The 27,566-nt window shown below is 45.6% G+C and overlaps 1 protein-coding gene and 1 long non-coding RNA gene across 2 annotated transcripts in view; one reads left to right on the forward strand and one right to left on the reverse strand.

Annotated features, from left to right (window-relative positions):
* LOC144803894 (uncharacterized) overlaps nucleotides 1–27,566 on the reverse strand; it is a 250,413-nt gene that overhangs the window by 213,424 nt on the left and 9,423 nt on the right. Inside the window, exon 4 of the mRNA XM_078671883.1 lies at nucleotides 2,584–2,744. Coding sequence (XP_078528009.1) covers nucleotides 2,584–2,744 — 161 coding nt within the window. The remainder of the gene's footprint in view (nucleotides 1–2,583; nucleotides 2,745–27,566) is intronic.
* LOC144807930 (uncharacterized) lies at nucleotides 24,664–26,505 on the forward strand. The gene is made up of 6 exons (XR_013606526.1): nucleotides 24,664–24,709; nucleotides 25,308–25,375; nucleotides 25,494–25,587; nucleotides 25,680–25,768; nucleotides 25,872–25,976; nucleotides 26,216–26,505. It is a non-coding gene; the product is annotated as an uncharacterized LOC144807930 (long non-coding RNA).

Consider the following 27,566-nt stretch of genomic DNA (forward strand, 5'->3'; position numbering starts at 1 on the left):
AAGAGAGCACAGTACAACGTATTTTCAGGTAGAAATCTTCATAACAGCTGCCTCATGGGACATAGAACTCCATGTACCATAGTAACAGACTGCAATACAACATTTAAGTATAAACATTTGTAACACTAAAGCATTTTAAGAAACATGCAAGAATATATTTAGAATATAACACCTGCCTTCTTTGTCTGGTGGATCGAAGATGGGATCAGATGGGTTTTTGGAGAGTCGTTTCACCGCTTGTGAGATCACAGAGTCAGGTTTGGGAGAATCCTCTGTAGCCTTGTACTTCTTGTCCATGTAAGGTGGTACTGCTGCTACTGTAGCCAGATTCTTCATTATCTTGATCCCCTCCTCCTAGATATAGTCAATGATGGAGATGGCCCTCACAGACTTTCTTGCTTGCTCCTTGAAATCAGAAAGAAATCATTTGAACTGTTTAGCAGAGGTTGGGAGATGAAATCGTGTTGCAGCCCAGTCCATCAGGTTATGAAATCCCTCGATGTCCTCTGGGAGAAAGTCTAAGGAGTGTGGTGTTGGAGGCGATGGAGAAGGGACAAGGTAGTCATCCCACTTATCCTCTGGATGTTGGGGTTGAGTGTTTTCGCCTTACTCCCTTTCACCTTCTGAAGACGTTTGGTCTTCTCTTGGTGGTGCCACTATGTTCGAGGCAGGTTTTACCCTGGGCATTATAGGTTGAGGAATATGCCTCGGCGTAGCAGAAGAGGCAGTCTGTGGTGTCGCTACAAGCTGCTCCTGTGAAGGGTCAGGACATCTTCTTCTTTAATCCTGCAGCTTGGACTGAAAATCCTGGACTAGCTATATGGGCATTTGCACTTCATCATACCTAAGCTGAGGATGAGGATGGTATTGGTAATGTTCATAATGCCGCTTGGCAGGTGCATAATATTGATGATAATAATGCTCTTCCTCATTTTCATTGTCTTCCTCCTTGTATTTTAACTGGAGCTCTGATAGGCTGTGCACTGACTCAAAAAGGCCATTCATCGTCAGACTCTTCCATAGCCAACAAGTAACTTGGCGGCAAAGATGAGACCTTGCTAGGGGATGTCAATTCAGGTCTTACTGCTGTTTTTGTTATTTTGATGATTTTTATCATCGTCAATGGTCCCGTTGATGATGTCATTGTGAACTACGGTAGTAACTCAGTTGTCGATGCCTTCGTCGCCGGTGTCGCCGGTGTATTTTTCTATGTTATTGCAGTCAACTGTGTCATCATATACTTTGTCATCATATACTTTGTCATCAGGGGTAACACCGCAGTCAACAGTGTCTTAATGGATGATAATACCTTTGTTGACGTGTTGGGTGCGCCGATGACTGTAATCGTCAAAGTTCTCAACGATGATGGTCTCGTAGACGAGACAGTAGTAACATTAGTCATCAATACTGGGGTCGACAATGATGTCGTTGTCAGCAGGATTTTGAGAGAATGTATTGCCCTCGACATCGAGGGTTCAGAGGAAGAGGAATGCTTACGCTCTCCTGTCTTCACAGATGGAGTAGAAGGTTAATAGGAGGTCGCCTCTGTAGAGATAAGTTTTAGCTTCTCAGTTCTCAGAGGGTCTTTATGATGTTTTTTAAGGCCTTTCTACTCTCCTCAGAAGTCCCTTGTTTTGATGTTCTTGATCTCCTGCGGATTCTTACTTATTTATCACTGTCCTCATCAGAAGTGGTGGATTTCTGAGATTTAGACTTCTGTAGCCAAAGACGCCACCGTCCTTTAAGGTTTTAGATGAGAAAGTGTGACAGATTTTGCACTCTTTTACCTGATGAAGGTAGAGGCAGTAAAGACAGTCTCTGTGTGGATTGTCCACATGTAGCCTTTTCTTTCCACAGGCTTTGCAGGATCTGAAGAGCTTCTTTTTAGACTTCTCATACATAGTAGTTGTAGATAAATCTTCAAATGTACAGGAAAAAACTAAGTAGGGAGTAGGGAGGCTCCTTTCCACGACCTGCGGTAGAAAATTAGAGGGATTCTGCCTCTGTTGGGAGTGTTCTAGAGAGTGCTGTTGCCTGATTGGTTATAGTTCAAGTTTGGTTCTTTTAAAAAAAAGGATATACAAAGGCTACTAAACTGACTTTTCATTGCCATTATACTAAGGCTATGATACTGATACATACTGGTTTACTTTGGTACAGTCGGACTCCCACTTCAACGACAGGGAATGATTCAAGCATGTGAATCTATGAAATATTCAATACTGGAGAATGTTTTGTGCATTAAGTGGAAACAAACACCCCCATTGCACTCACCTTCAATGAGTGCTCTGCTGCTGGACTCACCTGTGCCTGACTAAAAGTAAGCCCTCCTCCCGGAAGTGCCAGGGTGACCAGAGAGAGCATCTTAGGACTGTGTTCTGCAAGGGGACCAGTGACCTCACAGTGGCATAGCTGCATACTTGCAGGTAAGTGCCCCTTTGCCTCAAAGATAGTTTCAGGTGTTTATGCTATACTGCAATTGTGTTTGTATACTGCCTACTATCCCTGGCAAGGCGTTAATGCTGTATTTTAATTTTGTTTGTATAGCACTTAGTAACCCTGGCAAGGGTTTTCTGTACTCACCGTCAACTCTGATGGTGTTCGGCCCCAGGGGGAGCCCCCCTATCGTGTTGCTGTTATTTAAAGCGTTTTCTCCGATAACGTTGGCAATTTCCTGAGCGGTGGGCGCGGGAGAGGTGGAGTTGTCAAACACAATTTCAAGGTCTGTTTCCACCGAGCCCGATCTGTGGAAAAAGCACAGAAAGAGTGAATATTTCTGTGGATCAGACCCGCCCCCACTTCCTCACACCTCCCTAGTGTCTGGACGGCCCTAGTAGGCCCTGTGGATATTTAAATATGTTAATTAGCTAATTATATGTGCTGATTATATGCAGGAGAGCTTTGGAAAGTTAATTAGGCACCTCACTCTTTACTGTTTGCAAAAATACCTTTTAAGATCATGGATCTCACCCCTTCCCTTTCTGACCAGCTAATGCCCCTGACTTGCCCTGGCCCTCGATGAGTGTTACCCGGCCATTGGTTGAATAAATGAATACATCTTTATTTTATAACTTTATAAAACCCTTGTACAAAACAATAGATACGTAGAAAATGGAACTACATCTATCAAAAGAAAAGGGAAGGAAAGAAGAGAAACAGGAAGGGGGATTTGGCGAGCGATAAAAGGTTGACCTTCGTTGATTAAACTAAAAGGGCAGGACCAAGAAGAAAGAGAAGGGAGAATTGTACAGAAGGTAAGATTGTGACATAGTGAGAATCCATCAGGGATTTACTTTTCTACTTCCTAATTGCCACTGATAGGTTCTTCCTAAGAGGTCCTGTGATGTATCTAGTGTGGATCTAGTGAAGCACAACAAAGAGGCTTCAGATATATTTCTTCCTTCTGCCTAGAGATACATCAGATATAGTTCTTTTCCTTCTGTCCTAAAGATACATCAGCTACAGCACTTCTTTCCGTCCTAAAGATACATCAGATTTGGTTCTTCTTCCTTATGTCGTAAAGATACATCAGATATATGTCTTGTCCCTTCTGTCCTAAAGATGCATCAGATATAGTTCTTCTTCCTTATGTCGTAAAGATACATCAGATATAGCTCTTCTTCCTTCTGTCCTAAAGATACATCAGATATAGGTCTTGTCCCTTCTGTCCTAAAGATGCATCAGATATAGTTCTTCTTCCTTATGTCGTAAAGATACATCAGATATAGCTCTTCTTCCTTCTGTCCTAAAGATACATCAGATATAGGTCTTGTCCCTTCTGTCCTAAAGATGCATCAGATATAGTTCTTCCTCGTTATGTCGTAAAGATACATCAGATATAGTTCTTGTTTACGCTGTCCTAAAGATGCATCTGATATAGTTCTTCTTCCTTCTGTCCTAAAGATGAATTTGATATAGTTCTTTATCCTTCTGCTCTAAAGATGCATCATCTATAGCTCTTCTTCCTTCTGTCCTAAAGATACATCAGATGTAATTGTCCCTTCTGTCCTAAAGATGCATCTGATATAGTACTTCATCCTTCTGTTCTAAAGATTCATCAGGTATAGTTCTTTCTCCTTATGTCGTAAAGATACATCAGCTATAGCTCTTCTTCCTTCTGTCCTAAAGATACATCAGATGTAGTTCTTGTCCCTTCTGTCCTAAAGATGCATCAGATATAGTTCTTCTTTATGTCGTAAAGATGCATCAGATACAGCTCTTCTTTCTGTCATAAAGATAAGTTTGAAGTATTTCCCCAGTGGATCTCACCAACATGGACACAGTATAGACATCGGGGCACATTTACAACTCTACTGTGCCACTCGTACTCACTTTTTGTGACATACTTGTGGCGCAGGAGGCTCCTCCATATTTACAAGGAGAGGAAAAGCCACCCTGTGTGACTTCCTCTCCTTGTGAATACGACCCCTTCACACGCAGCCCTTTGCGTTGAAGGGGTGTTGCGTGGGTGTTGCTGTGGGTGTTCCCACGCGACACCCATTAAACAAGACACATCTCCAGATTTACGAGAAATCGTAAATCTGGAGATGCGTCTGAATGCTACGCCACCCTAGAGGTGGCGTAGCGAGGCGCAACAAGGAGAAAGGTTTTGATTTTTCCTCGTTTTTTCCTCTTTTAATGCATGCTGCATTCTACAGCACGCATTGAAAAAGGAAAATGTCTGTAGTGATTGTTTTTGTGCAGGAACGACCCCTTCGTGCAGCAAAACCATCTCCCCACGATGCAGACATCCTTACACCATGGTGCAAGGGTGCCTGCACCAGCGCATGGCTGCAGTTAGTGTGCTAGTGCAGGGGGAAGCACCGAGATGTGACATATTCTTGTAAATATGTTGCATCCCTGTGCTTTGGAAGCGCCGCAGCGAGGCGCAGCCAACGGGGTTTCGGCGCCACGCTGCAGCACTCCCTCGTAGATCTGCCCCTTTGTTCCTGTGACTCCGGACCCGAGGTACAGATCCGCCACAAATTGTTGCCTCTCATTGGGGATTGCCACACGCCATCGAATTAGCTTAAAGGTAGATATACAAATCTAAAACATTAAAAAGCTCTCTTTCCCTTGGTATTTACATTATAAGTAGACAATAAGTGAAAGGATGTAAGAACTAGCTCTTATTTGAGTGTGTAGCATTGAGTTCCTTAGGAATGCAGCTCAGAAATATGGTTTCAGCTGTTCCTATCATTTCGAAGTCCAGCACATTGAACAGTATGAGTACAAGAACAAATGTTGCTACCCTTAAAGTAGGCCCGACCCCCCCTCCATATTTCTTTGCAAATCTTTTGGGGTCTCCGGTGATATTAGAGGTTCTTCGGAGCAGCGGTGCTGTGTGAGGGCTCTAGTTTAGGCTGTAATCCATTACAGCCCCTAAATCTGTGTAGTTTTGCACAATCTCAACTCTGTTTGGAGCTACAGACCCGGTACATTTCGGAGTAGGGCATACAAAGCCATGGCCTTAGCTTTGTTGATTATCAGTGTTATAAATATACATTGTGGCACATTGTTGCTGAAGCCCAAACTGTCTAGTATTATGGTAGGAGCGTGACGGGGTCATATTTTATTTATTTATTTACAGCGTTTTATATAGCACAAACTTGACCCGAATCGAGCATCAGAGCGCTTTACATAGCACCAGTTGCATTACATGAGGACACATTCATTGTTTGATAGGCACGGGGAGATTAAGGGGCAGATGTATCAATGCAATTTTTAGTCGCAAACGCTGCGATTCGCAAAAAAGCAGCGTTTGCAACTAAAAACTTCGCAAAATGGTATGTATCAGGGAAATAGTATTGCAAAATTAAGGAATCGCAAATTGAGATTCCTTAAATGCTATGCAACAAGCATTTCATTTTGCGAATTCTCCTTAAGAAATCGCAAATTACCTCCAACTTCAAGTTTGTGGTAATTTGCGATTTCTTTCACAAATGCACTGTTTGGCATTTGTGAGGGTGCCATATGGCGCACATACATGCCCTTAGGGCATGTATGTGCGCCATATGTGCACACATGTAAGTTTCAGGGGTGCATCAGGGTGTCCTTATGACACCCTTTTACCCTTGAAATTATTCTCAATTTGCAATCGCAAATTGAGAATAACTTCCCATTCATTCCTATGGGCCTCCTGGCCCATAGAAATGAATGAGAAATTATTCCTTAATTGCGATTCGCAATTTGCTAATCTCAATTAAGGAATTTTAAGAAATCGCTAAAAAAATACGATTTTCTACATACATCCCTATTTGCAAATCTCAAATAGCGATTTCTAAAAAATTGCTATTTTAGATTGGCAAATCAGGATGTTGCTACATCTGCCCTTAAGTGATTTGCCCAGAATCACAGGATTTTCAGCGTCATTGCCGAGACTCGAACCCGGTTCCCCAGATTCAAAGTCGACCGCCCTAGCCCTTAGGCCAGCTCCTCTCCATATAAATACTCCATGTATGAAACTTCTGTGTGTCCTAGATTGGGAGCATTGCCCAGGTTTTGTTGAAGTACAACTGAGAGGTCTGAAACTTATAGACTGAAAAGGAGTGGGGCCAGGATGCAGCCTTGTTTCTTTCAGACCAGTACAGGTATTACTTTTGGTGATAGCCCTCTCCTCTCCTGTTGGCTGGTGTCTGAGCTCTAAATTTGGGTTTTGTGTGTCCTGAGCACATACAGGACCAGGGGCGTCCTTATTCAGAGTCATTGCAGCGATTGGTCCAAGTAGAGCCAATCATTGAGACACCAGGTGCTGATTAGGCCTGGGGGAAATTTGTGTAATTTCCTTTGTGGAAATCACGTAAAATGCATAAAAGTTTCATAATATTATATTAAAAACTGGTCTAGCATTATGTGCTATTTTTAGCACAAAATGGATCCCAGCGTCCATTTTGGATGCAAAGACGCTTTTCATACTAAAGAAAAAAAGAACACAAAAACACAGGGGACACAACAACAGCCGCTTGCACACTGTTCATTTGCGTCAATACTCCCACTGTTCCCGCGATATGAGTTTTACCCAAATGAAATCTCAACTATGCGATGTGATGTAAAGTCAGGAAATTTACGTTACAAGTTCCCCATGAAATGCTGGGAATTCGGCACGATTATGCTGGTATAAACAACATTTCACCAAGGCCTTGTTGTGTGGCTTCTTACCATGTGAGGGTTCTACAAGTTCGTCTCTCCTGTCATGGAACAAACTAGGCACCTAGGAGCTGACCCCAACGAGTGGTTATGTGGGAGACTTTCACTTCTGGATGCGGCTCGGTGGCCCGTCTCCTCCCTGCCTGGGATCTTCACCAAGAAATGCCAGTTGGATATCGCCCTTTTAAATGCACATAATATACTAACGCACTTGTAATAAGGAGGACCTGTCCACCAAACCCTAAATCCGGCCCTGACTCCCTCTCCACTCTTGGAAACACTGCTTTGATAAATGTATATTTTGCATATATTTGTAACATTACATGCAGTATTTAGTAAAAGCAGTGACATGGCCATGACGTGTTGACTGTCCCTATGTGCATTTGGTCATTATGCGTTTCCACACCACATCATCCTTCTGAGGGAGCCTTGGACTGCTCGGCCGTCGCTACCTTGAGAGTCAAGTGCTGAGGGATGTGTTTGGTTTCCTGCTTGGGGTTACTTGAGACACCGGTGGTAAAAGACCCCAGCTGTCCTTCGGTCCACTCCTCAAAGGGAATATGTGCAGTATTCTTTACAGGTGTGCTAAAGACCATGCAATGGACTAATATGCACACTGTACACCTGAGGGAACTAGGTGTATGCAGCAATCCATGCTGTGTGTTGTTGTTGAACCTGCACACTAAAGGTGACTGCATGCAGTATGGACTTCTATCAGCTTGCTCTGAAGTCTGAAAATGTGGTGCCTTTTCTGCACCATGATGTGGACATCATAGGTGCATAGAAACCTAAGCTCTCATGGGCCTCAGCAAGTGGACACACCCCTTCTCCTAGGTGCTGGATGTGACATCGGTGAACAACACTTACAACGCAACTTGTACATCACAGAGCCTTTACAACGCAACCATTACAACGCAAACTATTACAACGCATTGCTCTGGGGGGCGCTCTAGGATAGGGAATAGGTTAATTTACTATCCAATAACCTTCCCTAGTGTCCACGGAGACTGGAGTTGGAATAGTAAATTAAACTATTCACTATCCAGCGCCCAAAAGCACTATGCGTTGTAATGGACTGCGTTGTAATACTTACGTTGTAAAGGCATGCGATGTAAATGCATGCGTTGTAACGTCATACATCCGTGACATCTGTCAGATCTCATAGTCTGCAGGGAGGTCATGTTTATTTAAAGGGCATCCTTCAGCTGTTTTACTGGCATGTGGATTTATAGCCTCTGACTGCCCTGTGGAACCTTTATAAGCCAAAAAGCTGGCTGTCATTCATCTCCACACAGCACAAGCAACCAAGATATACTACACAGAAAAAACCACATACACTGAGCAGAGCCTCATACATACATACAACGCAGAACAGATATGCAGTACACCTGGAAAGAGCTTAACCCAAAACAGCTCCAGCTACACGACACGACACAGAAAGAAAGCAAAGGTATCGGTTAGAACATTACCACCACATACACCACATAATTGCCAGTCACATTGTCCCCCTTCCAGTTCCCAGTCCTGCATGTAGTAGTTGAAGATTTGATCCTCATTCTTTGAACATGTAGACTGGTGTTTGCTTTTATTTCTCTGATTGCAAAGTTAGAGGGTCTTGTACAGTGAACTATCTAACAACCTTGCTGGCGTAGAGGGAGTGTGAAAGGAAAGGCTGCAGGTTGTCAATTCTTTTCTACCACACGCCGTTTAAATACCTGTACAATGACTGTACAAATATTTCAAACTATATCAGCAGTTAGCATATAACAAGCACTTGTTTTTAAATTCTGAAGTCTGATGTAGATAATGATTTTAGTAGGATCGAAACAAATCAATACACTTTACTGGGTGATGTGCAAATGATCAATATTTGCTGACACCCGATTTCCACATATTGTTGTTTGAGTGATACATAGTTTTTTCAGTAAACATTGCGTCGTCCATTGCACTCTCTGTTTGTTCGCTGCCACCGACCCCGGTCTGTCACGGCCTGTGCCGCTTGTACTGAGGGTCTGTCCTTGGCATTACCACACTTCCGGTGGGATCACCGGAAGTCTAGATTAGCGTCCTAGTCTTTCCCTGCTCACTCCCTATATCAGCAGGAGCAGGGCGCGGACGTGCGCAGTGGCGCCTCTGATTCCAGGTATACGCTGTTTGTAATCTGCCATAATTGATGTTGCTCATATGAAATAACATTGTATCGTGTTTTTATACTCACTGCTGATTTTAAATTGCGTCGTCCATTGCACGCTCTGTTTGTTCGCTGCCACCGACCCCGGTCCGTCACGGCCTGTGCCGCTTGTACTGAGGGTCTGTCCTTGGCATTACCACACTTCCGGTGGGATCACCGGAAGTCTAGATTAGCGTCCTAGTCTTTCCCTGCTCACTCCCTATATCAGCAGGAGCAGGGCGCGGACGTGCGCAGTGGCGCCTCTGATTCCAGGTATACGCTGTTTGTAATCTGCCATAATTGATGTTGCTCATATGAAATAACATTGTATCGTGTTTTCATACTCACTGCTGATTTTAAATTGCGTCGTCCATTGCACGCTCTGTTTGTTCGCTGCCACCGACCACGGTCCGTCACGGCCTGTGCCGCTTGTACGGAGGGTCAGTCCTTGGCACTACCACACTTCCGGTGGGATCACCGGAAGTCTGGATTAGCGTCCTAGTCTTTCTCTGCTCACTCCCTATATCAGCAGGAGCAGGGCGCGGACGTGCGCAGTGGCGCCTCTGATTCCAGGTATACGCTGTTTGTAATCTGCCATAATTGATGTTGCTCTTATGAAATAACATTGTATCGTGTTTTCATACTCACTGCTGATTTTAAATTGCGTCGTCCATTGCACGCTCTGTTTGTTCGCTGCCACCGACCCCGGTCCGTCACGGCCTGTGCCGCTTGTACGGAGGGTCTGTCCTTGGCACTACCACACTTCCGGTGGGATCACCGGAAGTCTAGAGTAGCGTCCTAATCTTTCCCTGCTCACTCCCTATATCAGCAGGAGCAGGACGCGGACGCGCGCAGCGGCGCGCCACCGGCGCGCCAAAGGCAAGCCCTTCTGCGCCCGTCCGCGCCCGAACGATGCCAGTACCCCTGCATCTCTTCTGTGGTAATATACCCCCATCTTGACCTGATAATTTCAAAAAGGGGGTGGTGATGGACAGAGTATCTGAGTTAATCAGAACACTCCTACCCAGTCAAGAGATCAGGGCTTGATCCATCACCGTTTTTTAGCTCACTGTACCATCCCAGTTCAGAACCTGGCTATATGCAAATTAGTCTGTCCCTGGCCCAGTGCATCATGGGAACAGAGCAGACCAAACTACCAAGCCAATTCTTCACTGGAAAGGAAGCAAGCTTCCGGGGACCGGTTTCTGGCATTACAGCCGTCTTCGGCCCGGCTTGCTTGAATCCTGATGGTGCAATGAGCAAGGGACTCATGTCTGAGCATACCCTTCCACACTCATGGTGGCCAAAATAATTTCAAAAAGGGGGTGGTGATGGACAGAGTATCTGAGTTAATCAGAACACTCCTACCCAGTCAACAGATCAGGGCTTGATCCATCACCGTTTTTTAGCTCACTGCACCATCCCAGTTCAGAACCTGGCTATATGCAAATTAGTCCATTGCACGCTCTGTTTGTTCGCTGCCACCGACCCCGGTCCGTCACGGCCTGTGCCGCTTGTACAGAGGGTCTGTCCTTGGCACTACCAAATTTCCGGTGGGATCACCGGAAGTCTGGATTAGCGTCCTAGTCTTTCTCTGCTCACTCCCTATATCAGCAGGAGCAGGGCGCGGACGTGCGCAGTGGCGCCTCTGATTCCAGGTATACGCTGTTTGTAATCTGCCATAATTGATGTTGCTCTTATGAAATAACATTGTATCGTGTTTTTATACTCACTGCTGATTTTAAATTGCGTCGTCCATTGCACGCTCTGTTTGTTCGCTGCCACCGACCCCGGTCCGTCACGGCCTGTGCCGCTTGTACGGAGGGTCTGTCCTTGGCACTACCACACTTCCGGTGGGATCACCGGAAGTCTAGAGTAGCGTCCTAATCTTTCCCTGCTCACTCCCTATATCAGCAGGAGCAGGACGCGGACGCGCGCAGCGGCACGCCACCGGCGCGCCAAAGGCAAGCCCATCTGCGCCCGTCCGCGCCCGAACGATGCCAGTACCCCTGCATCTCTTCTGTGGTAATATACCCCCATCTTGACCTGGACACTACTGAAACATGACTATTTTTAGATACTCGAGTGAAGAAATTAAAAAGTTAAATACTCCTCTGATCAAACCCACTGAGACTCTTGCAGTGGAGAGAGCCAGATATCCCCAAATCTCTCGATTTACCCATCCATCTAATCAGACGGATGATCCTGCACCTCCCAGTCTTAATCTCTCCAATACGACCATACTCGCCGAAAAACTGAATGCCATCTATATTAACGCCCGCTCTATCCCCAAACACGCGCTGGAAATCTGGGCTCTTCTTGACTTTGCAGCCCCAGACATTTGTTTTGTCGCCGAGACTTGATTGCACGAACATGCTGCCCCTGACTTACATACCGCCTTCCCGTCAGAGTACAAAATAACGCGACTTGACAGGAAAGAAACCAGAGGAGGGGGGCTATTGATTGCAACCAATACAAATGTAAATGTGGTTAGTCTGGAAAGCTTTGTCTCCAATTATTTAGAAATTATTACATTCCAGATTGAGGGAAACCAAACAATGTTTGGAAAGGAGCCTTAATATACCGACCTCCTGGTGCCAAAGGAGACTTTGTAAATAAGCTCCTCGAAACTATTGCACCATATGTTCTAGCCTCTGACAGATTCCTTCTAGTAGGTGATTTCATTTCAACTATCATGCGGAAATACAATCTGACCCGGACACTGGAAAGCTAATCTCCAACATGACCACTCTGGTCCTTGATCAGAAGGTCATTGGCCCCACACACCAAGCCGGCCACCGATGGACCTTCTTTTTTCAAATTCCCCTGATATAACAGCAGACGCTCCTGTCCCACTGCTTTGGACAGACCACTACTTATTAAAATTTTCTTTTCCCACAACCGTAATAAAAACGGTATCAGAAAACAATGTCACATTATGCAGACCTTTGAAAAAAATCACCCTACCTATGTTTTTAAAAAACTTTAATCTAGACACACAATTTCTTACTTCAAATGCCAGTATTGCAGCACTCCAATTTGATAAAGCAATAGAGTTAGCATTGAATAAAATTGCTTCTTTGAGCAAAGTTAAGCGTAAGATCAGAACTACACCCTGGTTCACAGAGCAATTGAAAATCATTAAATCCAAATGCAGAGCCGGCGAGAAAAAATGGCGGAAAAGTAAAGATCATAGATTCATATGCCTGAATCATTCCCCGTCGTCGGGGTGGGAGTCCCCTGTACATAATAACAGTAATGTCATATAGACATATACATACTAATAGGCCAGAGGCCTCACATTAGTAACCTATCCAAGTCCTTTTGTAAAAAAGGACCAAACTTTGGCCAGGAGCCAATCAGCTACTACCACCCTCTAGAACCTTCCTGGAAGGAGCCCTAGTCCCTCAGATTTTCGTAAGCACAGTGCTAAGTAGTACCTACTGAGAGAACTAAGGTGCGCCCTTCCAGGGGAGGCGGGTGGGTTGCATGTGAATCTATGAAAGATACCAATACTGGATAACTGCAGTTACAGGTAAGTAACGCATTTCTTATCCAGTATTATGGGTATCTTTCATAGATTCACATGCCTGAATCAGAGTAGCAAGCAATAGGTGGCACATTTCGCATAATATAGCATGTAAGACACTTGATAATAACTTATCAATAGTGCAACACAATAAACTGCAAACAGTAGCAGGATAAGAAATGTGCAATTAGGTAATAGGAAAGGTGGGATGAAAGGAAGAAGGCTCACCTCTAATGAAATAGATGACGGAGCACCGCCCGTCCCACTGCTGCATCCTTCATAAGTTCCGAAATCCAAGCAGTAGTGCTTGGTGAACATATGTGGTGTCTTCCATCTCGCCGCTCTGCAAATGTCGACAATGGGCACCCCAGAAAAGAGCGCCATGGAGGTGGAAACCGCTCTAGTGGAATGAGCCTGAACCTTGGAGGGCAGAAGATGTCCCGCCTGCTGATGGCAGAAGGCGATGGCCGCAGAGATCCATCTTGAAATGCTTTGCTTTGACAATGGTAGGCCCTTCCTGGGCCTGCTGAAGGCAATAAATAAGTGGTTGGACTTGCGAAATTGTTCCGTTCTATGAATGTAGAATTTCAGACATCTTTTCAGATCTAAGGAATGTGGAGATCTCTCTGCTGCTGAAGCTGCATTCGGGAAGAAAGATCTCAGGACAATAGGTTCGTTTAGATGAAAAGCAGATGGAACCTTTGGTATGAATTTGGGGTTAGTCCGTAGAATGACCCGGTCCTGTTTGAACTGAAGAAACAGGTCTTGAATAGAGAAAGCCTGCAGTTCACTCACCCTCCTTGCTGACGTGAGAGCCAGCAAAAGAGCTGTTTTCCATGACAAGGATTTGAGATCTGCTTTATGCATTGGCTCAAAGGGGTGTTTCATCAACTGAGCCAAGACAACATTGAGTTGCCATGTAGGTGGTAAAGGTTTTATTGGAGGATAAGTCCTGAATAAGCCTTTCAGAAACTGCTTGACCAGTCTATTGGACCATAGGGAAATACCAGACAAAGAGCGCCTGAACTGAGATATGGCTGCCAGGTGGAATTTGATTGAGGCATGGGCCAATCCCGAGTTGGCCAGGTGAAGCAGGTAAGGCAGAAGTTGCGCCGGAGATGACGAGAACGTGTGCAGTTTGTTAGCTTTACACCACAAACAGAATCTCTTCCACTTAAGGGAATACGTCTTGTTGGTACTGTCAGCCCGGGCCCGGGCTAAGACGACTCTGCAGTCCTGAGGAATATCTAAGTCCTGGAACTCTCTGAACTCAGGAGCCAAGCCGATAATCTGAGAGATGTCGGATCTGGATGCTGGACTTGCCCCTGGTTCATAGTGAGGAGATGCGGGTAAGGCCTGAATGGAATCGGAGGCTCCAGCGACAGAATGTGGAGTTCTGTAAACCAGTGTTGGCGCGGCCACGCTGGGGCTACCAGGATCAGGGTGCAATGCTCCGCTTTCAGTTTCCGGAGGACCCTGGGGATCAGGGGAAATGGAGGAAAAGCGTAATCAAAGACGTTGCACCATGCGATCGAAAATGCATCCCCGAGAGATCCTTTCTGGGGAAGCCAGCTTGCATAATGTTGGCATTTTGCGGTGATCTCCGTCGCAAATAGATCCAGGTGAGGTCTGCCCCATCGGGAGAATACTGCGTTGAGTGCATGTTGGTCGAGCTCCCACTCGTGACAAATGGAGCATTGCCTGCTTAGTGAGTCCGCCAGGGTGTTGTCTGCTCCTGGGACATACTCCGCTCTCAGCGAAATGTTGTGTTGGAGAAGCCACTTCCAAATTCGCTGTGATTCTTGAGACAACGTCATGGATCGAGTTCCCCCTTGCTTGTTTAGATAGTGCATTGTGGTGGTGTTGTCCATCCTCACAAGCACTGGGGAGTTCCTGATCTGGGGCAGGAATGCTCGAAGTGCCAGGTATACTGCCCTCAGCTCTAGCAGGTTGATGTGGAGCTGTTTTTCTGCCAGCGACCACTGACCGTGTATCTGAAGTTCCTGCAGGAACACACCCGATCCTTCTAATGATGCATCTGTTGTTATCACGTGTGGGGAGATTGGAGGTAGGAATTGAAGGCCCTGGTTCAGGTTTTTTGTTTGAAGCCACCAGTGCAGGGCCTTCACCATGAACGGAGTGATCCTGATAAGATCGTCGAAGGATCCCGTACACTGGATCCACTGAGATGATAACGCCTCCTGTAAGGGACGCATACGGAGGCAGCAGTGTGGTATTAGTAGGATATTGGAGGACATCATTCCTAGCAATGACTTGAAGAGTCGCACCTTGATGGTCTTTTTGACCTGAATGTGGGCTGCTGGAGACCTCAGTTTGACCTGATGCTCCTGTGATGGGAAGGCCTTCTCCTGATGCGTGTCTAGAGTTGCTCCCAGGAAAGTGAGGCGTTGAGAGGGCTGCAATACTGACTTTTCCTGGTTGAGCGTAAGCCCCAGGCTCTCGAAGAGCTGAAGACAGGCGTTGGAAGATCTGCTCACGCCTTCTATAGTAGGAGACTTGATGAGCCAATCGTCCAAGTAGGGGAATACCTGGTGATGGTGCTGGCGAAGGTACACTGCCTCTGGAGATTGGCATTTTGTAAAAATGCGTGGCGCCGACTTCAGGCCGAATGGCAACACTCTGAATTCGTAATGTCTGCCTTCCACTACAAACCTTAGGTATTGGCGGTGACTTTTGTGGATGAGTATGTGAAAATAGGCGTCCTGGTGGTCTAAGGACACCATGAAATCTTTGGAATTGAGTAGCTGTAACACTTCCTGAATGGATACCATACGGAAAGATTGTTTCTTGAGGTATCTGTTGAGGTTCCTTAGATCCAATATAGGTCTCCATTTCTTCTACTTTTTTCTTATTAGGATGAACCGGGAATAGAATCCTTTCCCCCTCTGACCTCTGGGAACTCTTTCTACTGCTCTTTTCTGGAGCATTAGTGAGAGTTCCGCTTGAAGGAGATGCAGATTTTTGTGCTGCATGGGACCTGGGGGGTTCGAAGGAGGAGTTTCCACAAACTCCAGAGTATGGCCGAACCGAACCAGCTGGAGAACCCAACGATCCGTCATTATTCTTTGCAAATTGTGGAGGAAGTTGGAAATTTTCCCTCCAACTACGTAATGTGGAGAAGAAGTGGAGGCCTGTTGGAGAAAGAAGTCATTGCCTTCTGGCGGACTCCTTCTTTCCTCCTCTCCCTCGAAAGGAAGACTTATTGTACGAGGACTGGTCTTGTCTCTGCCTCTGTTGGTATTCAGGCTTGTATTGCTGGGACGAGCCGTAGGAGGATTTGTATCCCTGATAGCCACCTCTTGTCTGCTGGCCTCTTCCTCTGGAGCCCCGAAAGGAAGTAATTTTGTACTGGAGGGTACCCAAGGCTTTTGCGGTCTCCATATCTTTCTTGATACCCTGCAGCATCTCATCAATATGCTCCCCTAAGAGCAGCTCTCCGTCAAACGGCATGTCCAGTACTTTGGTCTGTACCTCCGGCCGGAAAGATGTAGCTTTCAGCCATCCCTGGCGCCTAAGGACCGCTGCCCCCGCCAGCTGCCGAAATCCTGTTGAGGCGATATCCATCGCCACGTCAATAATTTCCGAGGCGGACCGCTCTCCCTCAAGGAGGATCTTCTTTACCTCTTCTTTCTGCTCCTCTGGCAGTGTGCCTAGATATGGGGCAACATCCGCCCACATCTGGCGATTGTAACGCCCTAAGAGCGCTAGCGAGTTTGCCGCCCTGACAGTAAGGGCAGACATCGACGAGAATCTCTTCCCGATGTTATCCAGTTTACGGCCTTCCTTATCCGGAGGTGCAGTCAGCGCAGCAGATGGGTTGTTGGATTTCTGCTGCGGGGCCTGGGTGATAACGGAGTCCAGTTTGGTATGGCCTGTAAGGCATGTCGGAGCCGTGTCCGGGGCCTTATACTTCTTCTGGTCGGCACTGGTAGTAAAGATGAGGGGTTTTTAGGTCGAGCGACCTATCTCAATGCGCATGCGCATTGAGCGGGAGCTCGATATATAGCGGCTTAAACAGAGCTTACCGAGATCAGGCGATTCCCAGGCGATTTCTTGCCGTGAATGTGAAAGCGCGTGCACAATGCCACCAGCTGCTTGCCTCGCATTATCACATCAAAGGCGGCCACATCTCAGGCCCCTGCTGCTTCACACCCTCATGCCGCTCTCCCCGCTGCGCCCCCTCCCCTGCCCGCCGTGTCTCATTTCTCCTCGTACTTTCACTTTGACGGCCGCAGGCCGTCTCTCATGTTTCTCCTTGTTAGGTCTCGCCTGTCGATGCGCATGCGCATCGAGCAAGCGAGACTATAGGGGCTCATCGACTCTTTATCTAACTTGCAAGGAATCGTGGCGATTCCTTGCAGTGCCCGTGACTTTTAAGCTCAATGCGCATGTGCATTGAGCTTAAAAGCGCGTGCACAGCCGCCCGCATTCCTCCGACACCTTTGAAGTGAAGCTTAGCTTCACTTCAAAGGCCCGGCTTCTTCACACCCACATGCCGCTCTGCCCCGCTCCGCCCCCTCCCCTGAGTCATCCTGCCTGCCCAGACTTCTCCTCCCCCCTACTTACATCCCGCTTTCACTTGTTCTATTCTAACTGGTCAGCATGTTCTTTCACAAGCGTGTTCTTCCCTGCGTATTTCTGTCCGTGGGGCTACAGAATGCCAAACATCGGAGGTTTATAGCCTTTACTAGTTTCTCTTAACTTCTTCCCACACACTTCTGCCTTTCGTCCTGCCTAAGCCGCTCACACTTTTACCCTGCCTCCCCCACCGCCCATCACAACATTTTTGCAGGTCTCCCCCTTTCACCACTGTCAGCCATGCACTACCGCTCCACCCTGGCTCTGTCTACTCAACCACACTTCTTTCGACCACTGGACCGTTCCACTCCTCCTCCCACCCCTTAACACTTTCCAACCGCTCATTCCTCCCCAAGTAGTCACTCCTCTGCTTTTCATCCCTCAATTTGTGTACTCACCCATCGGCCCTCCGCTCCCTCCCGCAGTCCCCCATCCACCTATCGCTCTCACCTCTGCACCCGCCTCTCTCACTTTTCTTAACTGCTTCTCCTAATCCGCTCGCATCCTCTCTCTCCATTCTACCCGTCAATCACCCCGACCGGGACTCTCGCCGGTTTATCCGTCAGTCCCTCACCTATCCACTGATCCTTCACCCATCAACCCTTACCCTTCCTTTACGGTGCCTATTACTACCCCAAACATCTCTTCTCCATCCGCTTGTTTCTTTCTCACCTCATCCACCTCAACCTCCGCACTGTCCCAATCTGAACTCCTCGCCCACTGCTCTTTATTTCTCTCACTCATCCGTCCTGTTCCTTTCCCTCTCCTGTCACCTCACACTATTGTTTCTTTCTTAACTCTGCGCCCTGTACCCCGACCTCAGCCTCTGCACCCGGCTCCTATATGTCACATCCACCTCACTATTGTCTTCCTCTCATCTTTGCACCCTCTTCTCATCACTCACCCTCCACCCATCTCTCACTTTCACCCTCTCCCATCTCTCATCACCTCCAACCTCTTCTCACCCCTCCACCCTGGTCCCACCTCAAACCCTCCACTTTGTTTCCATCACTCCCCCCTTGCCCTGTTCCTATCTCTCACCCACCATGATTATGCTTGTCTCTTACTCCCGCTCCACTGTTTTTCTTCACCTACTGTTCGAGTCCCTCCCCAACTATTGTTTTCTCTTCTTTCGCCCCTCTCCCATCTCTCACCCTCCCTAGTTCACTTATCCCCGGATAGGTGTTGTCTCAGTATGCCGACTTGCTCAGCAGATCAGTTCTCCCTGCTGGGTCTGACCCCCTGGCACCAGGCCACATTCAGCTTGGGTACTTTTGTCTTTCAGGTGCTCCCTCGGACCCACCAAACACCTCTTCCTGGGTTTCAACACCAGATCTGACAGCCATCCCTCCTCCCTGTTCCGATACCCAAACAGTCAAGAACTGACTTGTAAAGGACATGTGCGTGCCCGAAATCACTACGTTTTTTTCGATTCTGCATCCCTGGATAAACAAGAACTCATTATTCACACATCCATGCTTTACACAGCATATATGTAAAAACAGCTTGTGTACTTTTACACAATGTCGCACAGATTTCCTTCGCGGAAATGTGCCCTGACTTGTGGTACTACCAGCAGAGCAGTAACCAGGGTGCCAGGGGCCCGAATGCAAGAAAGGAGAATGCACCACACCATCTCTCCATGTCCTGATTTGGTAACAAAAATCAGCAATAAGTAGGGGGGACGGGCCCTTTAAACTGCTGAGCCCCGGTGTCACTGCACCTGCTTCACTCCTGATAGATATGCCTCTGGGTAATGCGCCCAGTGCATATTGCGATCCCACGTGAAAGAGATTGCGGAACAAATTGCTAAGTCTGTAAACATACACAGTGAAAGGGAGTTATTTACAAAAGGTTTCGCTGGGGCTTAGTCTCGTCATTGGCTGTCTCCTGCTGCTAACCGTGCCCCTTTTCCTTGTTGGCAATTCTAAATGCACTAACTCTAATGCTGCGAGACCTATTGCATTTCCAATGCTTGTTTTTTCTTCTATTCCCCTTCTTTTCTTTTCTCCCTTCTTTTGAAGTATCCTCCACATTAGAACACGATGCCGCTCTCCCCGCTCCGCCCCCTCCCGCCGTGTCCACTTCACTTTGACGGCCGCAGGCCGTCTCTCGTGTTTCTGCTTGTTTATTTTAACAACACGGGCGCACACAATCACCAATGGCGCCTGTAGCTCACAGCGCCTCGCACCCGTGCCCGAGCGCTGCAGTTCATATTTTAGCATTGCACCCGCTTTTACTTGAGAAGCCCTATCAACTTCATTTAGTGAGCTGCGCACGTAAGAGTAAAGTTAAATGTAACTTGTGTGTTTCTATTATATTTTACATTCGCTAAAACCTGCGCAGATGTCTACAATTAATGACTATCAACATCTGAGTTTGCTAATCCCGCTCTGTGATGGCAAAATTAAACATTAACTGCCCAGCTCTTCAACAACCAATAGCAATTACAAAGAGCACTGAAGACAACTATGTCCGAGTAAGCACAAACCCACGATAAAAATGTAAAGGTCTTGCTGTGTCCCAAACAACTATGCATTAGTCTGGCATTATGGGGTTTCGGCTGTGCACTGTCTAATGTAGCGACTCTGCCAGTATGCCGATTTTTGGGCTATATCAGAGCGCTTTGAAGCTGCCATGTGGAGCATGTGACGCAAATAAGTAGTATTAGTAACTGTATAAATAGGCGATACCCTTACAGAAACGAGGTACCCTGTTGAATGAAACTATCTGTCCAAAAATAGGACGACAAAACTGACATTTTGTAAATATATATTTTTTGCCATAACAATGACAAATGCTACCGATTTCAAAGTAGGACCCAATATTACTGTGATGCACAAATCACACAAAAAAAGAAAGCGCTGCTAAATCTATGGCCTAACATATATTGATATGGATGTTAAAACCAAATAAAGATGGCATCTTTCTAATCTAGGTTAGTCTAGTGCTTGAAACTGAAATTAAATGCTTACAATTCTTATCGGTAAGATAACTAAACACAGGGAAAGAAACTAATTTGCCCAGGGTCACACAGTTGAGTAAGTGGTGAAGCTCAAATTGCAAGTCTGGAGGTCTGGTACTGCGGACATCAAAACAAGCGACAAACCAGCCTTTGGTGTTTCGAGCTACAGTCACAGTTGAGTGTATCGATATCTCACATGAGTGCAACAAGCCTATTTGCAAATTGGCAGCAGTAAAGAATTGTGTTAATTTGAGTACTAACACATGCAACAACCAACCTTCTTAAAATAAACACTTCTTTAGCTTGCCCAATGCAGGCATCTTATTCAACAGAAGTGAGGTTTGGGGAGCAATGTTGGGGCTGTTGAATTTCTACTTGCAGTAAATGTTCATGCTTTATGTGTTTCTGCATTCACCCTTTCCCTTGCAGTGGCCTGTGAGACACCTTTGCGGGGAGTTCTGAAGAACTGCTCGGCTTCAGGCCACAGTGACCCCCCTCCCCCCCACACACACGCACACTTGATTGCCCAGGTTGCCAAGGGAACGCTGCATGTTTTCCACCGCCTGCTGCGCAGGGCCTGGAACATCAGGTGATGTCCCAGAAACGTGCTGTGTGTGGGAAGTAGGTAGAGGCCACTTATGCCACTGTTTGCTTGATGAACTCCATAGATCACGACTTGCAGTAAATGTTCATGCTTCATATGTTCCTGCATTCTTTCATAATAAGCCACAAACGTTTCAGTACATTATCGTTTTTTTCCCTCAACCATGCCACTGTTCCTATTATGGGAAAACAAAATTTCGGGCAAAGTTTAACTTTAATGGTTTGTTTACATGCCCAGGACTAGTAATGTGCATTTTGGATTGCTGATATTAGTGCTAAAGTGGGAACTGGAAATCATATGGATTGTACTTCATAGAGGTAATGTGAATGAACTTAGGTGGTAGCATTTATATATATATTTTTATACCATCACTTATGTTGTACTGTATTTGTCCCAAGACAATGTGCAGCATACCTAAACACTTATAAGGCCAAAAGGCGAGACCTATTGGCCATGCCAATGCTTGTTCATTATTTTTACCCCCTGGTCCCAGATGTAATCGATAATAGGGATTGACCGAACCGTCTTCTTGAATGTCTCTTTAAAGTCATATAGGAAGCAATCCTGAGGTTGCGTGGTCATCTCTATTTTGAACCTTGCTGCTGCTCTCTCTACAACATTATGAAACCCCCCGATATCTTCTGGGGGTGAATCCGCCTGTGCCTGGTCTGGGGATGCCGGACGTTCAATGACATAGTTATCCCACTCGTCATCCTGTATTTCTTCCTCCTCCTGTTGACCTTCTTCATCTTCTCCTACTGCTTCCTCTTCTTCTTCATCAGAAGACGGCAGAGGAGGCAAAGTCACAGGATCCGGACGAATGACCAGTGGTGGTGGTCTAGGGCGAGGAGGAGGAGCTAGTATCACAAGATTTGGAGGCACCACCGAAGGAGGCGGAGTAGGCGGAAACCGCTGCTTGTAGTCCGCTATGAGGAATTGGAGGTCCGTGACTATTGAGGCCGGGAGGCACACCATAGATTGTGAAGGAGGAGGCGGTTGATATTCCTCCTGGTATGGCACTCCTGCCTGACCCAGGTCTTTGTAATCCGAAATCTCTTGGACCTTGACATTGAGCTGTGAAGGACTTGTTGCAGTGCGGAACATGGCACCATCATCAGAATCTTCAGTCTCCAGTAAGTGGACCGGTGGCAGTGGCTGGACCTTGCTAGGAGACGTAGTCTCTGGCGTCAGCATACGCGTTGACATCCTGAAGTGTGTATAAGTATACTTCAGCTTAGGAGATTCTTCCGTCGACGGCCCCATCGACGGGGTGGTCATCGGTGGTGGGATGCTGTCAGCCACAGCAGACATCTCTGTTGTCTTCGTCGACGATGGCGTAGACGAAGGTAGCGTCGTCGACGATGGTTTTTTCGTCGACGACCTCATAGTCGATGGCCTCGTCGACGCTGGTGTCAAGGTCGATGGCTTCGTCGACGATGACATCATCGACGAGGTTGTCGTCAACGCTTTTTTGACAGGAATTATAGATGTAATAGACCTACCCGTCGACGACGATGCTGAGGTAGTTGTCGACAAGGTGGTGAAGGCTGATGCTGTCGACGTAGAGATGGTTACTGTCGACGCTGTCACAGGCATGGCAGAAGACACCAGCACAGGCATCTTGAAGGTGGCTTCCTGAAGAGAAGTCTTAACTGCCATGGCTTTTGAACGACCCTCTGAAGACTTTGGTGTCTTCTTTTGAGGTGGCCTATCAGACGGACCTGGAGATGTCTGTCTTGGCCTTTTGGCAGAGGAGTGTGAGCTCCTGAAGGAACACTCGCTCTCACCTGAAGAGACTGTTTGATCCTTGTCCTTTAGTCTCTGAAGCCACAGACGCAGGCGTCCCTCTGTCTTTTAAAGTCTTGACAGAGAAAGTGCGGCAGACCGTACAATCCTTGGTAGAATGTTCAGGGTAGAGACAGTAGAGGCAGTCTTCATGTTTGTCATCTACATGCAGTCTCAGCTTACTACACGAGGCACAGGGTCTAAAGAGACCTTTTTTTAGGAGTGGTAGACATAGTTGCTCTAGCACTCTTCCACAAGAGTAATATTGAAGAGAAAATATGGAATAAATCCAGAAATACCAGAAAGCTGAGCAGAGCTCAGTGGAGACTCCCTTAGAACGACGTGCGGTAGAAAATCTGAGGGACTAGGGCTCCTTCCAGGAAGGTTCTAGAGGGTGGTAGTAGCTGATTGGCTATAAAAGAGCCAAATGTTATAATCGTGAATCACTGTTCGAGGAGAACCATAGGGACAAAGAGAAAATGGAGAAAATAGTATTTGTGTCTAACTACACGATAATTAGTAATAAGATTAAGAATATTATAAATAGAAATTGGAGTTATCTCCACGAAAGCAAATCATCAAAAATTGAAAAACCGTTATTCTCATATAGGAGAAATAGAACAATTAGAAACAGGCTAGTAAGAACTTATAGGGATAAAAGTGAAGCTCACCAGACAAGTGTCTCTGCCAATAAAAAACTGGTTGGTACATACCCATGTAGCACCTGTGGGAACTGTAAGCTAATAATACCAGGTGAAAAAATCACTCTCAATGGAGGAACACACACAATGAAAAACATGTACAATTGTAAGACCAAAAATGTGATTTACCTAATCATGTGTCCGTGCGGCCTTGGTTATGTAGGTGAAACAATGAGAGAAGTTAAGATCAGACTAAATGAACACAGGTCCGCAATCAGAACGAACAAAAGGAATGCTCCACTAACGGACCATTGGTTTGAGCAACAACACACAGTAGATGATTTACGGTGGTGTGTGTTGGAAAAAACCATAATGTCCAGAAGAGGTGGGAATCTAGACAAAAAAAAATGCGAGAGCAGTTCTTTATGTGTAGATTTAGAACCCACACGGAAGGTTTAAATAATCGGGAAGAGTGGGACAAGCTTTACAGATAACTAAATAGGGCAATAGATTGTGAAAACTGTGAAAGTATACATAATTAATGTTCAGGCCACCAACGAGATTAGAGTTATTTATAGGGGCAACAATATAAAAATGAGAAAAGAGGGAACCTAGGGAATAACCTCAAAAACCACCCAACAGACAGTAACATATAGATATGAGTAAATACAGACATCCCCCAAAGAAGATAATAACAGACTCTATAACTAAAACCTAAATATAGTGAGAGAATAACACTAGGACACATAAAGAAAGGAGAGGAATATAGACACACAATATAAAAAATATACAGGGCGAATATCACTCATCAGAAAAAGGAGTGAGATCCTTATACAGTGCCCGTATAGTGAATTCTTATCTTATATGGGCACTCAATCAAAGAGAGGAAGAGCCTAATAATAGCTTTCCTACTGTACAGCTATACCCAACTAACGTTCATGAATGTGCCACACTTATAACAAAATATGACTCTCAAAATAAGTAATATCACTGTTTTCGAGTATTTCAACATGTGGAAATATAAAGCGCATTTCGGTAAAATAAGCTAGTTTAAGTGTTCTATTTATCTTCATGATGAACAGGGAGCAAGTAAATAACTAAAAGATCCCCGATACAACCACACTACAAGAGGGCGCTCAGAATACTCATGTCACATGACTGTAATCCAACCCGGAAGTATAAATAAAGACAGAAAACGTGACCGGCCCTATATTATCACTCTCACGCTAGAGAAGAGACCGGTGGAAGGAACAGACCTAAGGACCATGAGGTATGCTGGCTAGCCTTAAGGTGACAAACTACACGGGTAGAACTAAGGGAGTAAAACCGATAAGAAGGTTTGCTGGGTCTTAATTATGAACTTAAATGAATACTTAACATTACTTCTAAAATTTTGACCAGCGAAGTCTAAACAACTTCAGAGAATGCGATAATGTTGAAGCGGGGGGGAGAGGGGGTTAGCAACGAATGGCGGCCCTTTGGCTTCCGCGCAGGGGCTTTATTAAACACATAGTAAGGTCTTGAGTATAATGCGGTCCGTTTTCAAACACACTCCTATCCAAGAGAGGCATGGGCACAATAATGCAGAGCAAGATAATTTTTATAATGAGCTAAATAGTGTGCAGCTTAAACCAGCGACCTTATAGACAATTAGAGAGAATATAATGCGGTCCGTTTTTTAAACACGTTCCTAACCAAGAGAGGCACGGGTACAACAATGCAGAGCAAGATAATTGTGATAACGAGTTAATAAACAGTGTGCAGCTTAAACCAGTGACCTTATAGACAATTAGGGGGATATTGTAATCCAAAAACGTAAACATATGACATTGCGCACCCCTAACAAAATACATATTTCTCCTATATAGGCCATAGAGTCAACGGGAGAAAAACAATATGTCTATTCTTAATAAGACGTCCAACACAAGCACAAAAGGTGAGACAAGACATGCATTAAAGTGAGATAATAAACAGGGAGTCGTACTATAAGGTGACTTATGGCTCGCTTTTTCTGCTTTCTCTTTTTCTCTCTTTTTGATGTGTCCAATCTACAGTACATACGCAATAATTGAAAAAGCGTGTCTCACAAAGAGGGTGGTCTAAAATAAAGAAGGACCAAATCTATTGGAATTGAATAAAAGAGTTAAGGTGAGTGTTCACCACCTTGAGAAATATCTTTCGTTCAAGAGTGGGCAGTAAATAGGACAATGTTGGCTAAAACACTTTGTTTCCCCCCTCAGCAATAGAGTTTTAATTGGAAAAACAAGAAAGAAGGTAACGAGAACTCCCGTAAGTACACCGACGTAGGAACAAATATATGAAAGCTGAGGTGTGTTCTACAGTTAGTACATATATAGATAAATGTCGCTTTTTACATTAAAAAAGTGTCCAAATAAGAACAAGTAGATACTGAATTTAATGTTTATCTACAGGTCGTGAATAGACTAATATTGACCATAGGAATTTCTTTCGAATAAGAATCAGGAAGGAAAACGTATCCCAATTAATTTAAGGATACGATCAAGATCTTTTTTCAGGTATGCAACTTGAAAAATAAATATTTATAAGGGGTAAGTGTGAATGTGGATAGAGTGTGCCCACTGATGAGTGAGACAAGCAACCTGGAGGGAGGGGGACCAACACCTCTTGGGTTGATAAAGTAAAACCACAAAATAGCAAAAAAACGGCAGGGATGTATAAAATATAAAAGAAATGTTATGTAAATATGAAATTGTACTTGAGGATATTTTCTGACATTGGATTTTTCTATCTACAGATCCATGTTTTGTATTTTGTCCTGAAGAAGGTGGGGCCAAGTGCCTTATCCACCGAAACGCGTCGACAACCTTAAGGGGTCTTTTAATCGGTTACATGTGTTGTTTTTTATACAAATTGTTTTTACTGTGTATTGATGCATTGAGCAAAAAGCACTAGGCACTGTATTAAATAGATAGAATGTTCATTGATGACATTGTGCAATTGTGAATGTATGTGGCTTTTGATGACACAAAAATCTTTTTTTTACTAAATAATTTTTATCTAATAAACCGTCTTTTGCCAATTTTATTTGCTTTTGTGGTTCTACTTGCATAAGGGGTCACAACCAACAGGTGGAAACAGCCGAGACTGAATGCTTTAGTGAAATGGGTGCATGGTGAAAAATTGCTTCCCCCAAAAATAAACAAAACCCAGGGAACACTTTCCATATTTTTTGATAGTAGCTGATTGGCTGCTGGCCAAAGTTTGGTCCTTTTTTACAAAAGGACTTGGATGGGTTACTAATGTGAGGCCTCTGGCCTATTAGTATGTATATGTCTATATGACATTACTGTTATTATGTACCGGGGACTCCCACCCCGACGACGGGGAATGATTCAGGCATGTGAATCTATGAAAGATACCCATAATACTGGATAAGAGGGCGTGAAGCAGCGCCGAGAAGTAGAGCCCAACAGGACACTCGCCACCACAAGCCTTGTCTGGGGTTCCATACAGAAACAAGAGGGCGAGAAGTAGAGCCCAACTGGACACCCCCTCCCCTCCACAACCCTTGTCTGGTGTTCCGTACAGAAAGAAGAGGGCGAGAAGTAGCGCCGAGAAGTAGAGCCCAACAGGACACTCCCCGCTTAAGTCCTGTCTGGGGTTCCGTACAGAAAGAAGCGAGTGAGAAGTGGCGCCGAGAAGTAGAGCCCAATCTAGCACTACCCAACAAGTAATGGCCCACCTACCCACCCGGAATCCACAGTCCGTCCCTGCATGTCTCTCAAGCCACAAGAAAGGTTCCATTTCCGCCAGAGAATCCCAGACACCTCACAGTTTTGTCCCCAATGCTCCCTCGATGGAGAGGCAGGTGGGATGCTGGTGGGTCAGCCATCTTGTGAGCAGGGATGTGGAAGAAAGCCTTGTTTTACATCTTCTTCCACCATTTCAAGCAATTTCCCAGGCTGTCCTTGCCAGGACATATCATAATGGGTGCTGATTAGGACACTACGTATTTGAGCTTGGTCGACCCTCCTGAGGACAGGGAGCGAGTGACTGCCATAGTGCCAGTCAGACCCCATTTCAATGATGCCATAAAATCACCACAACTACTTAGACAGCACATTGCAGACAGATCCAACCAAACG

This window comes from Lissotriton helveticus, chromosome 1_2 (assembly GCF_964261635.1).
Source record: "Lissotriton helveticus chromosome 1_2, aLisHel1.1, whole genome shotgun sequence".
Taxonomy (NCBI): Eukaryota; Metazoa; Chordata; class Amphibia; order Caudata; family Salamandridae; genus Lissotriton; species Lissotriton helveticus.